Genomic DNA, 19,008 nt, shown 5'->3' on the forward strand with positions numbered 1-19,008 from the left:
GTTCTGTGTGTTGAGAATTTGATTGGGGTGTGTTTTAGTGTGTCTGTATATTTCATATTGTTCTAATGTGTTGAGTTTTTGGTTTTTGGGTTGTATGTGTAGGATTTCCATGTCTGTAATGTGTGGTTAGCATTAGTTGTGTGTTCGGCATATGTAGATGTATTGTGTCCTCTGGTTATTGCTTTAATGTGTTCTTTGTATCGAGTTTGGAATGATTTGCCTGTCTGTCCAATGTAGAAACTGTCGCAACTATTGCATGAGAGAAATACATCATAGCATACAGAACAGAAAACACACTACTAAGACATCTCAACGCACAAACAACACAAACAAATAAATACAACCACACAGGCGTATACAAACTCACATGCAATAGTTGCGACAGTTTCTACATTGGACAGACAGGCAGATCATTCCAAACTCGATACAAAGAACACATTAAAGCAATAACCAGAGGACACAATACATCTACATATGCCGAACACATAACTAATGCTAACCACACATACAATAACATAAATACAGACATGGAAATCCTACACATACAACCCGAAAACCAAAAACTCAACACACTAGAAAAATATGAAATATACAATCAAATTCTCAACATACAGTTCAATTTCAGAACACACACACTATTTGACACAACTCTTTATCACACGAACGCACCCACACAACAGGCAGCGAAGTTGAGATAGCGCCGAGATCTAGTAGGCTCTGAGGATGGTGTCAAGTAACACCGTAACAGCTGTAAGCCACACATGCTTACATAATTAACACGAGTAAGATAGCCATTTAATCAATTATTTTCATACATAATCTTGTCCTTAACATATGAGGTGTTTAGTTGCAAAATCAGGTACATCACTAAAACATAATTTTTCAGTATGAAGGAAAAATGTTTGCAAGGAATCAAGGATTTGCAACCAATACTATTCTTTCATCATACAAATCCATGTGATCTATCTGACTTTGGAGTATAATAGTGCTATAGCAGTTATAGAATCATATGAAGATATGAAATATAGCATTAACTCATTTCCGAAAAAAAAAGTAATGTATCTGATTTTGCAACTACACACCTCATATGATCTCATGTTAAAACTGTTATATAGCCTTGACCTTGGGATTCAAAATGGCGGATTGTTCTGCTTGTGTAACAAAGTGCTCTATGAAAATCTATTACGTAGCAGCATCTTTGCCTACTGCAAGAGGGACTTGGACCAGGCGGAATATATCCACAATATTATCTAGGTTATCAGCCCTCTGCTTTTAGAACACAATTCAGCAACATCTTTCAGTACTGCATAGGAAATAATACCGTACCTGTATGCAACCTGCTTTTCCTGTGCTTTCCATGCGGGATGCAACGTTAACAGAATTTCCCCAAATATCGTAATGAGGTTTCCGAGCACCAATAACTCCCGCCGTTATAGGACCATGGTTTATACCTGAAACAAACGAAATGTTACTGAGGAATCTTAGAACACTCACGTTAATCTGTTACTCTCTCTGGTGATCTCTTTTCTTTACTGTTAAGTGAATAAACCAGGAAGACATTAGGACAAAATGCCAAACGGTGAAATGATACGTGGTAAGTTAACTTAGGCCATTTATTAAAAGTTACGTAATTTTATTAGTATTATATTATTCTGTTTGTTTATTAAGGTACTAGTACACACTAAAAAAACTGTTCTTTTCTTTAAAAACATTTCATAATTTAGGCATGGTTTAGTCTGGAAAAGATAGAGCGATTTCAATTTTTACAAAAGTATTGTTTTCATTATTGATGAATAATTAATAAAATAATTAATTAATGCAAGGTTTGTTTAAATGAGTCATAACTCCTTTATAAATAAACATAGAGTGATGATTATTTTTATTGGACTTCTTTTTCATGTATCTATGGCTGGAAGTAAAATCCACTAAGAAAAATTTAGGTGTATCCAAACATGAGGTTTAATAAAATAATATATACATATATATATATATATATATATATATATATATATATATATATATATATATATATATATATATATATATATATGAATAATTAATTCAACTTTTCAAAATTTTCTGTCTAACAGAAACCTAAGATTTTACTTTCAGACATACATAAATAGTAGTCTATATAGCTCAATTGATGAATTGTGTATGCTGTAAATGGAATAGTGATCAGTATAGCTCAACTGATGAATTATTTATGATTATACTCGTAAATTGAATTAATCTACTTTATATGAATTGCACAATTTTGTATAGCTTAACGAAAGTATGCTTGTAAAATGAATTAATCTGTTTACTTTGTATTATATATGTTTGAATAGTTTGGCTGATGACTTGTATAATATGCTTTAAATGGAATAATAATATGTATAGCTCTACTGATGAATTGTTTATGCTTGTAATTTGAAGTAATTTGCATGATATGTATTATCAATTTCTGTATATCTCAACTGATTGAATTGTTTATGCCTTTAAATTGAATTAACTTACTTGCTATGTATTATACTTTATAGCTCAGCTGATGAATAATCGTTTGAGTTTGTAAATTTAATAATCTGATTGGCTATGTACTGTATATTTTTAGTAGAGCGATCGATGTAGCTCAGTCGGCAGACTCGCTGGTCTGTTGATCCGTAGCTGCCCTCGGGCTTGGATTGGATCACCCATTTGGTATGATTGGTTTCTTCCGAGGTTGTTCCCCAGCCTTGGGACTGACGCCAGGTGGTCTATAGCGAGTCCTCAACCTCACTTCACTTCACCCCCGTTTGGTCTGATTACCTGGTTGGGTTTTTTCCGAGGTTTTCCCCAACCATAAGGCAAATGCCAGGTAATCTGTTGGCGAATCCTCGGCCTCACCTCATCTCACTACATCTCGCCAAAAGTTGTAAAAAATTGAAATTGAAATTGTAAAAAAAATTGTAAAAATTGTAATCGTAATCTTGTAAAAATTTGACTTGTCCCACATCTTAAAGCTTCATTGCTAATGTAAGATTTGTGGAATACAATAAATGAAATGAAAAAAATTATTACTTTAGGTTTAATTTAAATAAAAATCTTGGAATTATGTCAAGAACTAATCGAGTTAGTACATCTTGAAGTCAAGAAAATGTATTAAAAAAAAAAAAGCAATGGAGAAAACTCACTTCAAAGAATACCTATGTTTACTAACGATATAATGAATAAAACTGAAGTCACAGATTAAAGACCTCCTGGCTCATAACTTGTGCCTTCTCTAGTTTCATTCCTGTCTTGCTGAGCTTTTTTTCTGCCTCTTAGGTATCTTCGTCGCGCTCCTGCTGTGGAGCACCCTGCTGCTTTGCTGCGATAAGGTGACGGTCAGTAGATTTTTCGACTCCTGTCATACTGAAGCTCCCAGGTTCTATAAAGCATTCTTCTAGCACTATTATTTCTACTGTAGGTCCCCAGTTGAAATGCAGAACAGCATCATACACTCCCAGTTCCAGTGTCTTCAGTACGATGAACATCTCCTTGGGTACTCGTCTCCATATGGTAGCATTGTATGACTCGTTGTTCTGAGTCAAACCATGTAGACTTTTTCCAGCATATTCAGTTGTGTGAGCTTTCATACACTGGTTCAATCTTCTTTATGACATTGGCAGGCAGGCCATCCTAATGTTTGTAGTTAGCAAGGGCTTCTTGGTAGGAATACCAACTCTCTGAACCTACAGGACAATAGTGATGCTGCGGTTTGGTGTTACTTGAAGCTATATGGTAAAGGAATGACCATATAGTCTTCGACATTACTTGTATTGAAGATGTTCTTAGAGCTATCCCAAAATAATTCCGCAATTTATGAATTCTTGCAGCAGTAAGCTGATTTTTACCACCTATTTTTTTTTTTCTTTTATTACATCAAAACAAACTGGTTAGTAAACATAACATAACATAACCAGGGAGTATAAGACAAAGCTTACCACCCCAGAATTAATTACTCCTTTAATAAAAGAGAAAATAACCTAAGCGAAACAATGTTTTGATATTGTAGAATGCCACATACCCTCAGGTATTTAAAAATACTGCAGACTGGCATTTAAAGAGGCATAACTCACATATTATACAACATAAATACATAGAACTATATATTTTTAAAAACAGCAAAGACTGGAGATTTCAATTCCACAAAAAACAAATTTTGTAAAAATTTGAAGAACATAACCATAGGCTATGTAGTGTGTACTAGTACCTTAATGACGTAGCATTTTAATTCCTTCCTTCACTCTATTATTCTGCAAATATGCGACACAATTACAGATATTTTTCTCACAAATTGTTGGAAATAGATTTGACATGTATTTCATGGAGGTAAAATTACAAATGTGCAAATACTGATCCATTTTAACAATGTAACAAGCAAACAATTACAATTTTACAGACTTTTCTCTACGACATGTACCGATAAATTACAATAAATATGAACTGTAAATTATAAATAATTTGACCTAGCTTCAGATGTAATTAACTTGCTTACAGACATATATTATGTTAAACATAAGGGATACTTCTAATTACGTGGATTATGAGCAATCTCATCAAGTTCGAAGAAGAAGAAGAAGAAGAAGAAGAAGAAGAAGAAGAACCTCCAAAAGAAGAATAAATTATGATTTTCAGTGAGAATTTGATATTATTGAAAGATTTAGAATGTCTGCAGTAAAGCTAGAAAAAATGTCAGTATCATTGGACTGAAGTTAAATAATATTTCTTTAAGAAATCAGACACTGTCAGAAAAAACAATTGTGCATTGTTCTTCTTTGGTTAGATGATACTACTCGTAGAACATATTTGGTATATTCGGTATCTTTCAAACTAACTATTTTCTTTTCTTTCCTAGCCATTGTCAGTATCATTGCAAAATGAACTTCTGATATGTATATATGTGTGTATATATTACAGCATTTCAATAATACGAGGGTCATTTCATAAATAATGTACAGATAGGCGGAACTGTGAAGTGGATGACCCAACACCTATGATAATTACGTCAGTTGGAGTTGAAGGATTGAGGAAGAAGCATGTGTGTTCGTTTCGCCCATAGTGTACCCCGTGTTTAGGTAACGAGAGTTAGAATTGGAGTCTACACGTGTCTCGAGTATTGTGACGATTGAAGATCAAAGATCGAATCTTAATATAGCAAAATCTCACAGAAATCCACAGTGAAGTGGAGTTTACGTCTGGAGCTTTAATGCTCTACAAAAATAAATCAGGTTTACTCTGAAAAGTTTATTTGGTATCCAACTTTCCGCTCTTCCTGCTACTCCTCATTGTCTATAGATTTTTTTAGAGTGTGCCAATTGCTAAAAAAATACCGATAAGGTTCTCTAATAATATTGGTGTCTATTTCTATTCATTAATAAAAAAAAATAGTTACAGAACTAACTGGCAGCAAAATGTTCACCACATGGAAAGGGCTCGCATTCCTCGTCACATTTCTATCTACTGTCCAAGAGGGAAGCGAACACTAGGAAGACCTTTAAAAAGATGGCTTGAGATGGGCAATTAGGCCCAATACTTGTTAGGACGATGATGATAAAAAAAAATGGCTGTACAGCTCTTGTATGCTCTGGTTATTCTCAGAAGAAGTTTTCTTAGATAAACAAAGACACACATATACACACAGACACAAGTAGTAAAACTTCAATGACATGAGATCATAGATGCCTAATAGTATGTTAACTGTAAATGTTAATCACTTTGATAGCAAACTGGTAACTTTTGTGTTACGAGTAAATAATTTTTATTTACTCAGTTGTACTTTCAATTTGTAAACTTCATAGTAGTGGGGAGAACTCGTCTAAAGGAATCTAAAGCGGCATTTTCCCACCAGTATTGCCAACTCATCGAGAAAAAGATGCGAGAATATGCCAAAAAAAATTAATATTATTTTTATTATTAACTCCCCGATTGAGCTAAATGATCTAAGTTAAGCTTTCCTACTAGTCAATTGAAAACATTTATCAAAAAGTACCTAATTACTGTACATCAACTTAAAATTTATTTTAAAAACATTCATGATATTATGACATTTTATGTTAAGTGATTTCATAATTTTATATGAGTTTTGATTTCCTTTAATATTGCCATAATATTGTTAAGGGTATATGTACGTGAACGACCACATTTATTACCAGAAAATGCAGGCTCTAAATTTTTAACTTTTATAAGGAAATGATCTCACAATTGGACAAAAATTACGAGGTACCACAACAAGACTTATTAGAACTTAAATATATGATAACAGTATAAAAAGGTTACTAATAATATTTTTAAGATTTCACTTTATACTTTAAATTAAATTTTCCAAAATTTGAAAATTTTCACATATATTATTTCATAACTCCACAATTATTAGAGATAGAAGTCTGAAATTTTGTACACTGATTTAATATGAATTTATGCAAAAGGTAGACTACAATAATGCCCATTTCTTTGAAAATAGAAAAATTAGGTCATAAAACATTATGTAAATTTTAATATATTTTATATAGGACAAAAAAAAAATTAATTGTATTAAATTAAACAACTCTACATGTCTGAGAGTAGTCTACTTTTCAGAAATAAGTGTTTATTACATGCAGGAAAAATATCAAAGATGTCAGAGAGACCATAACAATTTTATGGTTAACAAAAATGTAACTGCAGAATTTTTTTTTTTCATACTGTGATAAAACTGGTTTGAAAAATATTATTAGTAACCTTTTCTTAAGCTTTTATCAGCTATTTAAGTTCTAATAAGTCTTGTTGTGGTACCTTATAATTTTTGTCCAATTGTGAGTTCATTTTCTTATAAAATTTTGGAAATTTAGAGCCTCCATTTTCTGATAATATTTGTAATTGTTCACGTACATATACCCTTCAGTCAGCAACACTGTTCCAGACAGTATCGATCTTCAGTATAGGTATTGTCAGAATTATTATGTAAGAATTATCTATAACCCACTGTCCAACTAGCAAGCCTTTTATCTTACTGCCTAGGTTGCAATGATCCCTCCCTATGCCATCCACATGGTTTGTTAAAACAGGTAATCAACTTCCATTATAAGATCAAGGATGTCTTGGCTAGGAAACATTTTACATGATTGTTTGCAGATGGTTAATATTTTAATTTATCAGATTCTGTGTGTCAATATTAGACTTCTTGTGTTGTGTGTATTTATTGAATTAGTAAGAAGAACTGAGAAGTGAATTGTGCAAAAGTTTAAATAGGCTGCTAACCTATCCAACATAGATGAAAATGAAGAAAGCATTGTTGAAGCAAAATGGAAAAAGCCTACAAGTCATTACCATTTACTACAGAAAATTCTTTCGAACTTTGGCAAGACTGACTAATGAAACAGAAGATCAAAATGTTGTTGTTTTCTAATGCCAGGCGTTTGACAATAAAGTCATTTGACCTCTTGCACTCCAATATTTTTCAAAGATATTACCATGGCCAGCCACTGAAGCACAGATTTTGAGGTGTTCCGAATCCATTTCTTGGTTTGAGTTGCACAATGGGCAGTTAGGGGACTGATATATTCCAATTCTATGCAGGTGTTTGGCCAAACAATCATGGCCTGTTGCCAATCTAAATGCAGCTACAGACGATTTGCGTGGTAAATCGGGAATTAACTGTGGATTTTGATGCAGAGAGTTCCATTTTTTCCCTTGAGATTGTGTTATCAAATTTTGTTTATTGAACTCTAAGTATGTAGATTTAATAAATCTTTTCACAGAGTAATACGTAGATTTAGTAACAGGTCTGTAAGTAGCAGTGCTGCCCTTCTTTGCTAAGCATCCGCATTCTCGTTTCCCAGAATTCCACAATGGGATGGTATCCATTGGAATACAATTCTTTTATTGAGTGATATTAATTGAGAGAGCATTTTAGTTATTTCTGCTGTTTGAGATGAAGGTGTGTGTTTAGAGACTATTGATAGAATAGCTGCTTTGGAATCTGACAATATAACTGCATTTTTAAATTTATTGATGTGGCATAGAAGATTCCTGAGACTTTCACTTATTGCAATGATTTCTCCATCAAAACTTGTTGTTCCATACCCAAGAGATCTATAAAGTGAGAAGAGACAGCACGTAACACCTGCACCGGCACCTTGTTCTCTGGAGATCAAGGATCCGTCAGTGTATAAATGAAGCCAGTTTTGTGGAGGGTAGGCCTACCTAATATTAATTGTCTCTAAAGACAATTGTTTCAGTATTTCAGTGTTTACTTCTGATTTCAGTATTTCTTCTGTTAAATTTAGATTATATTCTATATTTAATAGAGTTAAAGGGTTTGGTTTAATTTGTAGGTTTTCTTTGAAATTCGGGATGTTGATTTTCTGTTTTAATTCTTGAACAATGGAAATGAAACTTTTTTGAGTTTTCAATCTACAGAGAGGACTGTATGAATGCCAATTGTTTCCTGGTAATCTGATAAGTTTTTCATATTGAATCAGTGCTTTTTCTTCTATTGTCATTTTGATGCTGTTAATATTAGTGAGGAATCTCATAGAATCTATTGGATTTGTTTTGATTCCACCAGTAATGAATCTGAGAGCTTGGTTTTGAACATATTCTATTTCGTTTATGAAGGGTTAAGTAATTAAAATTTCTCCGCAGTATGTCAGCACTGGCTGTATAAACATTTTACATGTAGTGTTCAAAGTATTCCTAGAGCATCCCCATTTCTTTCCTGCTAGTCTTTTTAGAAGGGAGAATCTTTTACGAGATTTTTTTTAAATGTATTTCAAATGGTTGCTCCATGTTAACTTACTATCGAAAATAACTCCATGTTAACTTACTATCGAAAATAACTCCAAGATATTGGGATTCATAAGTCCTAGGAAGGTGTTGGCCATTGTATTGGATATTGAATTCTCTTTCTTTTTTAGCGAGTGAAAATATTTGGTAGTTACTTTTGCTTAAATTGAGTGTCATCAAATTTGATGTATTCCATCAAAATGTATGCACCCGCCAAAATCTCCACCAGTAATCGTACTTAACATTACCAATATAAATGCAGCCTTGCAAGGTCTTAACAAAGAAAACGTTGGAATATACAAACATGTTACAATAGACAGCAGCAAAGTTAAATTTTGCTTTGAATGAATCGAGAGTTATAGGAAAGCAACTGATATTTTGAAAAAAATATAATGGACAGTGCCGTAACAATCAAATTCGACAAAAATCTATTTTCAGAGTTCTCATAATAGGATTGCACCCTACTTATGACAAAGATGGAGTAATAGAAGAGCTGAAGACATTAGGTTATGACCAAAAACAAATGATTCCTGTTCGCTATTCAGTCACAAAAACACCATTGCCGCTATTCTTTGTACATCTAAAACCGAACCCAGTGACAGGGGGCAATAAATGACAATAATTACAAATTAACAAAACTGTACAATGCTGTAATCAAAGTTGATCCACAAGAACCTAAACGCACAATCGTTCAATACTTGAATTTCCAGGAATGTGTACATTTTAGAGACTAATGCCTTAAACAAGCTCGATGTGCCAAATGTGATGGAAGGCATTCATCTAAATCTGGCACTAAAGCCACCAATACTCTTCTTATATGTATCAATTGCAAAGGGCAGCATAAAGCTAACTATAAAACTACAAGGGCTGTCCTGTTCATCTAAATTGCAACAGATTAATAACACTTACAGGAAGAACAGGTAAGTTAAATACCGTATAATGTTAGCAACATCTCACAATCAGATATTAACAGTGTTGCTAACCTGCTTAGTGTAAAAGCTCTAAAATATTTTCTATTTTTTGCCTAGATTCAAATAAAAAATACCTAATTTCAAAAGGTACTCATCAACCCTTAATTTTTAGAAATGGATTCGGAACACCTCAAAATCTGTGCTTCAGTGGCTGGTCATGATAATATCTTTGAAAAATATTGGAGTGCAAGAGGTCAAATGACTTTATTGTCAAACGCCTGGCATTAGAAAACAACAACAATCCTTAATTTTTTATTTTCTTTCAAAATGTTTATTATTTTATTATTTTTATGCCATCTGAAAGCTCAAACGTTCTAGTTTTGAAAAATATATCAGTTTTGTCTTTATTATGTTTGGTTGATTAATTAGCCGAGTTTTTGACCGGAAACGCCCTTCATTTATTTAAACCGAAGTGCAGTTCTGCAAGTGTCAATCCATCACAGTCTGTCAATTTTATAAATTTTTCATGTAATTACAGTTCGAATTTGGCAGTAGAGTTTGACTATTATTTTTCATACAGCCAGGGACCTGTGTGTGTGGTTCTACATTTTTCATACCCTCAGGATAGAGATTATTTTTCTCCATGTTCAGTTTCACAGCATTTTAAAACATTATGTTAGTACAAAGTGCACTTAAACTCAAGGTACGGTACCGTACTTTCATCATTTTTGCACCAAAAAGAAACTGATTAATGTAGCTAAGTGCCAAGCTACAAACAGTGTCCTACTGCTTAAGAAAGTCAATTTATTACTCCAAGATCTTAAATTTTTATTTTTATTTTTTATATTTTCAAAAAACAAAGTAACAGTTTTCTTTAATGGAATAAGATAGGGAAAAACTGTTTTCACAACTTATTCTGTGATCTTTTAGGACCAGGATAGTGAAAGAAATTTTGTTCTAACATAAAAACTGTAGGCCAAGAACTAAAACAAACCAATTTCAGTTTTAGCTAAAAAAAATTGCCCCCCTGTAACCCCAAATTATTTGAAGGGTTTATTTTCTGTGAAAATCCTTAATATTTGTCAAGTAATCAGGGAAAGAAGAATTAAAAAAAAAGTGGATAAAAATTGCAAATTGTTCTTGCAAGTGCAAATAAGTATCTTAACATGGAATATTATTAACAGAACTTATAATAACAAACAGAATACAATTAAGCGGTAAATATAAGCATTTAAAAGGCTATTTTTGCACTCATTAGTCCTCATAAAGTACAAATTTCAAATAGCTATGAGGAATATGATAAAAATAGAAAAATCACATATTTATTCTTGTTGGGAAGTACAATTCAAAGAAAATGTTTAACTTGGATTTTAAATATATATAAAAACTAAGATTATGAGATGAAAGAAAAGATTCAATATTAAAGGGAAAGTCAAGAAATCCCTAGAAACAATGAATTTACGATCAATTATCCCTATATCCCCAGCTGACACTCAAATTTCCTACAACTAGAGATAAATCTCTAAGGTTGGCAACTCTGTATACTGAGCCTGATATCTACAACAGTGCTGCTAGATGGTTGACAGCATTTTTCCCTCCTAAAGCAAGAGGATTTCCCTTTTTTTCAAAGAAAATATCCTATCCCAAAATTCGCTATGGCTAGTATTATGACCAACACCACCACCAGCACCACCACGACCACCACCACCACCAATACACAACCACCACCACTACTAATACCACTGTAAAAAGTATAAATTCTATTATGGTAAATTAATACCAATTACCATTTATGGCCTGACTAAAATAAGTGCATATCAAGAAGACTGTCAGAAAGATGTACTTGCAAAAATTAAAATGGAAACTCACCCTAATGGTTGAAAATGTCTTCTCTTCTCATCACCAAACTTGAAATCACAGATTTCTTGCAATGTTCCTTCATTATGATTAACACTGAATGTACTTTTATGTCACAGCCTTCTCTTCGTAAGCTTAAATATCACGAAAAATTATTACTCTCTCACAATTAGACCTGCCCTTGGGCAGAACACTAAATGAATGATATGAATCTCGTCTTTCTGTAACTAAATATCATGAAATGCTAATTCCTATATTACATCATGAAGTAGATTAAGAAAACGCAGTGAACGTTTTCTAAAAAAAGATCCTCTGTTTCTTGATCAAGATCTGAATACAAGTTTTAGCATCGTGAAGCAGTAAGTGGGCTTCAAATATATCACATTTGTGCAGTCCATATTTTTGCTCTAAAAATGAGACCTCACGACAGCAACTTACAGCAGTAACAGACTTATTCTCAATGAGATTCCTTTTCAAATTCTTCACAATTTATTTGTGCTTTCATTATCACGGCGGTATATTTAACAGCTTACGCCTATATATTTTTTAGTACTATCAGAAGTACTAACTAACTTACTAATCGCTAACTGAATTCACATTAAGGAGATTTATTTACTCCGTGCATGCTTTTCAAGCTCATTTTTTCCACAATTTATTATAACATTACACACCAAAGCCTGTTGTCTATTACAGGTTTTAACAAGCCCTTGAATTGCTCACCTTCCATTCATACGGTTTTGAATTTCTTAAAACACAACGATTTTTCATCTCGAGATAATTCACCGCCTTTTCCCACACTTTTTTTGTGGTAGGTTCGTCACCCGCCCAAATTCTTTGTCTCGGGTCCTGGTTGATAATAATGAAGTCCAGGAATTTCTCTGTCTTGTATTCTCACAGTACGTAAGCACATAAAAAACAAATTCGTTCTTGGAAAAAAATAATTGAGGACCGTTTTTGCAAAACTGGCTAACTGAAAAAACTAAATTTTACAGGAGAGACAAAACACTATAGTAAGCAAGTTTTGCTGTATCTCTCACTTATAGCAGAAAGCAAGTTTTGAAAAAACGATCACACTTTGACACACTACAATGAAGAGAAATAACCCAATTTTACTAAGACGTTTTGAACATCATGTAGAGGCCAGTCTTGTGTTAACGAATCCATCAAAATCTCAATTTTGCAAATTTTGCAGTTAGCAAGTTTTCCAAAAACGGTCCTGAATATACAGAATAAACTGTACACGGCAAATACTTTCTTCGTTATGTCTGTGCGCAAGAAACCAACAGTGACTGAGCATGCAAGGTTGAATTTAGAATGGATAATCAAACAATTCTGAATCTCAGGCAATCTATGACGAATCGTCGGCCTCATCTCGCCAGATACCATCTTGATATCACCAATCTCATCGACGCTAGATAACCTAGTAGTTGATACAGCGTCGTAAAATAACCAAGTAAAAAAAAAAAAAAGATAACCTATAATACATATATTTTGTTACAATAAAGTTTTCATGATTAAAGAAACTCATATTATACATTTTCATTCGTCTAGTACAACGGCAATACCTACAAAATCTGAATTCGTGTTTCGGTCGCATGTATCTTGTCAGTTCGCCTCTATGATCGCTCGTCGGTTGTTATGCGTAACATAAAACAACTGTCACATGTTTATATGAGGATTTTTACTCAAGAGTAGTCTACAGTATACTACCGTCCCTTAACATATTTACTATTCTTTCTGAATTGTGCACGCACATACACATGTTTTCACTCAACACTACTCGTACAGTGATGAACGGATTTCTAAAACAGTTTTAATACCGATTTTCATAACTAACAAAGAGATAACATTATTTATACTTACACCTATTCAAATATTCATGTTAATATTTATTTCTCCTGATTTATTCTTCACGAAGCCTGTGTTTATTATAAATGTGTAAATTGCTAGCAAAATAAATTGTAATAAAGATCTTGTTCTACTTTGCCATATGAGTAGGCCTACCATACTGAATAATATGTTCTTATTAGATTAACCAATCATTAGTTATTGTTTCTAAATATATTGCTATGAAATGATAATGACGAAAAACGAATACCAAGGGCGACAAAGAGATGATTAGAAAGAAGAAATTTCGTTTCTTTCGGTGGATGTTTGGAGTAACATTACAAATTAAATTAGTCTGAAAAATTAAAAATATTAACTTGAGAAAATAATGTATTTTCTTCTTTATTTGTTAAGCCAGCTCTGTAGGAACAATAACGTTGAGCAAGCTATGTACTAATATTCATTCAGGAAAAAAGTACTCTCATAAAATTGTAAACTTGAATCTATTTGACTATTTGTAGTCCAGTAAAAGAATCTGAAATATTTTCATATACAAAACCACATTTATTTCGACAGGAAATATCAATTGTGTCTATGTTATCAGGGAAGGCTATTTTCAAATTACTCAATAGAACAAAGGCGTGTCCATAAATGAAATTATTGTCATATAACACTAATGGATATGTCCATAATACGTCAAAGCAAGGTTTTAAGAGTGAAAATATCGCACGTATTGATTGAAATCGTGAAATTGACTTTTTCACATCGCAATTCACAAATCCCTTATTTAAAAAAATAAAATAAAATAACATCAATTCATACCTCTAATTGAGATTCTGGCTATACATTTCACTTGAAGATATGTGTCAGAGGAAGAACAATTGTTTGTATGCATATGAAGTCTGATTAGTGTAATAATATGTAGCTAATCGGTGATGTATGCAATGGAGGAGGAAAGAAACTGGGCACCCTAGCTCATTATCTCTTGGCTTAGTTGCCTCATGAGTGATGAATTATTGGTGTCACTTATGAGGTTCAGATCTGTCTTCGGACAGTTAACTGAACAACAAACATCCATTCGGTACAGTACAGAATATTTTCAAAAGAAAGAAGGTAGAAACTTTCATTCAGGAAGTGCAAACAAATAGATAGGGTCTAACAAATATCACAAACAAGGCACAGCAAAAATATTGAATATATACTCTCTGATAAACTTGTGGATGGAGCGAAATAGGTTCATTCTTTAGGGTTTATCAAAGCTGATAGTCTCAAAGTGCACATTTTCATAAACAGTGCTTAAAGAAATTGTTACGTAATATTTTATTGAAAACTTATGAAGAAATATAATGCAAATTTATTTTTGTACTAAAAAAATATTACATGTTTCTTTATAAGTCTGCAATAACCTATTAGGTAACAATCTTTTTATAAAAAAAAGTGCGTATGGCATATTTCATAAATTTACAAAGAAATAATAATGCGACAACTTTTTTGGGCAATGTAGATTAGAATATACATTAACATTGATATATGTATTTTATATGAGAAGCTATAGATGAAAATTCTTTTTAACTAATTCTAAATGTGCTAAGTGCCAATTTTTTAAATTTCATTTTATTCAATCTAAGAGAGGAACATCCTTATGACAATATCATACTAAATTGTCTTTTTTCGTAACTCAACTGTAAGTTACTCATACGTGCACCAAAAGACGGTGTTGTAGGTATCTCAACATGTATTTCGCAGTGTTTTCATCAATATCTCAGAAAGTTGCTTTTGGCACTTAGCATATTTAAAATGTTAGGTCTTCAATTGTATTATATGAACACTAATTGACATCATATACCAGGATTCCGCTCACCCATTTTAAGGACGAAGTGATTGAAGCTCTGCTCGTTGATTCCTTGAAGTGCCTTCTTCAGCTCAAGAGCAAATTCTACGAGAAGTGCGAGATGAGACCATCGTACTACTATGGGGTCATCAGGCTGCAACATAAAGAAATAAGGGTGTCAAAGATTTACAAAAGCGATCATTCTACACTCAATGTAGGGGAAACTCGGCTAATTCCGCATTAGTGCATATATGATTTTACTGCGGCTTTACAATAGCGTGAACATACGTTTTGAAAGGTTGTTAACAGGAGGCATGTTCTCTGCAGTGCTATAGAAAAAAATCAAGGATATTGGTCGACACCTCTGTCAGCAATACAGTGAAACCTCGAAAGCTGGCTGTTTTTTGTGTTTTGCTACAAAACTGTGAAGAATGTGAGCATTGTTACATATAAATTCTTCCTTTTATGTTACTTTCATAATGTATTTCATAATTGTTTACGACTGCGGAATTAGCCAAGTCCTATTGCGGATTTATCCGCACTGTTGCGAAATTACACGAGTTGTTCTTTTTCAACTGCAATTTATATACAACTAAATACATTTGCATTTTAATAGGTCTCTTTATCTCATTTGATAGTGAAAGGTTTCGTCCATGTCTACATATCTTGATAATATTTTTCAATAAACATTTTGATAAAAATATGATAGATTTACTTCTTAATATTGCGAAATTAGCTGAGTCTCCCCTATATATTATTTTTTTATACATTAGGGAAAAAAATAAGAAATTTCATGAAGGTGATACAAACATTCCCATCTCACATATTAAGAGTTTCGAATTAATAGTCACCTAACATAATTACGAATATTAAATCCATATGTTTGAGATGGGAAAGGTATGTAGCACGTATGGGCGAATCCAGAAATGCATATAGAGAGTTAGTTGGGAGACCTGAGAGAAAAATACCTTTGAGGAGGCAGAGACGTAGACGGGAGGATAATATTAAAATGAATTTGAGGGAGGTGGGGTAAAATGGTAGGGACTGGATTAATCTTGCTCAGAATAGGAACCGATGGCGGGCTTGTGTGAGGACGGCAATAAACTTCCGGGTTTTCTAAATGTAATTTGTAAGTAAATATATCAATGGAATAGTCTTACATTTATTTCAGCCATATTTATGTAATAGAACCCAGGTAACGATTTAGTAATATTCAAAATATAAAATTAAGCATGGCACAAGATATTGTTTTAGATCAAATTTCATTCTTAATATATAAATGACTTGTTAAAAGTTAATTTAGGAAAATTTAGTGACACTTTATATTGAATTATTAGTGGCTCAATCTGGAGTAGTGTGTACGAAAATAAAAATTACTAGAAAGCAATTTTTTTCACTAAATATTTCAAAGACAATTTTGATCCAATTTTCCTTAAATGCAAGTGGTTTACAACAATTACAATCCTTTCCTATTCTGAAGGAATCTACTCACGTGAAGTACATACTTACTTACAAATGGCTTTTAAGGAACCCGAAGGTTCATTGCTGCCCTCACATAAGCCCGCCATCGGTCCCTATCCTGTGCAAGATTAATCCAGTCTCTATCATCATATCCCACCTCCCTCAAATCCATTTTAATATTATCCTCCCATCTACGTCTCGGCCTCCCTAAAGGTCTTTTTCCCTCCGGTCTCCCAACTAACACTCTATATGCATTTCTGGATTCGCCCATACGTGCTACATGCCCTGCCCATCTCAAACGTCTGGATTTAATGTTCCTAATTATGTCAGGTGAAGAATACAATGCGTGCACTCCTGTGTTGTGTAACTTTCTCCATTCTTCTGTAACTTCATCCTGCTTAGCCCCAAATATTTTCCTAAGCACCTTATTCTCAAACACCCTTAACCTATGTTCCTCTCTCAGAGTGAGAGTCCAAGTTTCACAACCATACAGAACAACCGGTAATATAACTGTTTTATAAATTCTAACTTTCAGATTTTTGGACAGCAGACTGGATGATAAGAGCTTCTCAACCGAATAATAACAGGCATTTCCCATATTTATTCTGCGTTTAATTTCCTCCCGAGTGTCATTTATATTTGTTATTGTTGCTCCAAGATATTTGAATTTTTCCACCTCTTCGAAGGATAAATCTCCAATTTTTATTTTACGTGAAGGAGATAGGAATTATAATTGACCAGCAATTAAGGTGGGATAAACATAAATTTGTAATTATTCGCTCTTACATTCCTACAAATATTCTGCGATTAGTTTATGTAGTTTTGATTCAGTCTATCATCCAGTATGGTATAATAGGATAGAGAGGAACTATAATATTTACATTTTCTCTGCTGATAAACAAGTCAATTGATTGCCCTACAATTTTTATTTATTCCGATTTTAATGTTTTCCAAAGTAAACAAATACAGAAATAGACATTCTTAAAATGTTATGATAAAAATCATCAGAAATACGTATGAAAAAGAACAACAGAAGAACTTTAACATGTCCTTTAGCTGAACCTAAATGTTACATAAGCATTGGACTAAATCACAGCTAGAGTTACGGACCAAGGTTATACCTACAACTCCATTTTGATACTGAATCCTGAACTAGGTAATTCTGATTTTAAAGAATATAACAACAAATTTAAGCCAATTGTTAAGTATTGCGTTTTGTAATATTATTTAATTTTCGTTTTTTCCCATTTAACACAAATCAGTTATTTATAAAAACTGCCCCCGAACACGAGCAGGCTCAAACGGATGTGCGCTATGCCTATAATATGTATTTATTTCGTATTTAGGTAGCAACGAATACTACTACTAATACTTTTCTACCTTCAATAGGTGGATTATCAATCTCCAAGTGTCTTGCGTAAAAAGAGCTGTCCGAATTGTGGTGAATTTTGAATTATTGAAGTCAGAATTATCGGGGTTTCACTGTAGGCCTATTTGAACACTGGAAAATGTGGTCAGAGTGTCCATTGCCAGATAAACTACTTCATAACATTATACAAATTTCGAGTTATTCTAGCAAATCTTAGGAAATTTTTGCGCCAGTTTTCTTGTATAATATTTTTTCTATATAGATTGGGAATATTAAATATATGACGTAGGAGTTTAAGGCACTGATTTTGAATAGCGTTAACAATGTAAACCCTTTCAGAATGTTAGCAAGAACCATCTAGAAGGCTCTTTATTGAAAAGATTTAACATATTTAAATAAGTATAATGATTTCCGTTTTATTTATTCAGAATTTATATTAAGGATGGGCAAATATAACCGATTATTTTGAAAGGGTTAACCGGTTAATTACCTGTTATTTTTGCTTGCCAGTTTAACCTGATAACCGGTTATTTTCCTCAGTAACCGAACGACCGGTTATTTTTAAAAATAAACTCTGAATCAAATATATTTTATGCTTATCTCAAATTTAACATAGTCGAACATAGTTTCTTTTATTATTCTGTACTCTATGTAATATACTCTGTATAAAATTGTCCTGTAGGCCATTCCTAGATAGGATGGGTGTTACTGCCTTACTTACTTCATCTGTCCATAGATGGCAAAATGAAATTCGACTTTGATTTAATGTCAGTGACCTATGCCTATCTTAATCGCCGACTTTCTATTTTTGGCTTATAATATAACATCTGCAGGTATTGAAGCATTTGAAATGGCGAGAAATTTTGACTTCAGTATTTATTGGTTATACTCGTCGGAGAATAGATTCCCCGTCGGTATGTGTCTTAATCAAGATTATTGAAACAATTATAAAATTTGTGTTATTTTTTATTTATCTTACCTACGAC

General features: G+C 32.9%; 1 protein-coding gene across 4 annotated transcripts in view; it reads right to left on the reverse strand.

Moving 5' to 3' along the window:
- Nucleotides 1–19,008, reverse strand: part of LOC138710896 (adenylate cyclase type 3-like) — a 780,256-nt gene that overhangs the window by 41,544 nt on the left and 719,704 nt on the right. For 3 of the 4 annotated variants that reach the window (XM_069842085.1, XM_069842087.1, XM_069842086.1), the window contains exon 18: nucleotides 15,223–15,346. In XM_069842085.1, coding sequence (XP_069698186.1) covers nucleotides 15,223–15,346 — 124 coding nt within the window. Of the gene's footprint in view, nucleotides 1–1,326; nucleotides 1,452–15,222; nucleotides 15,347–19,008 lie in introns of all 4 variants that reach the window. The other variant, XM_069842084.1, reaches the window with a different exon arrangement.

This window comes from Periplaneta americana, chromosome 12 (assembly GCF_040183065.1).
Source record: "Periplaneta americana isolate PAMFEO1 chromosome 12, P.americana_PAMFEO1_priV1, whole genome shotgun sequence".
Lineage (NCBI taxonomy): Eukaryota > Metazoa > Arthropoda > Insecta > Blattodea > Blattidae > Periplaneta > Periplaneta americana.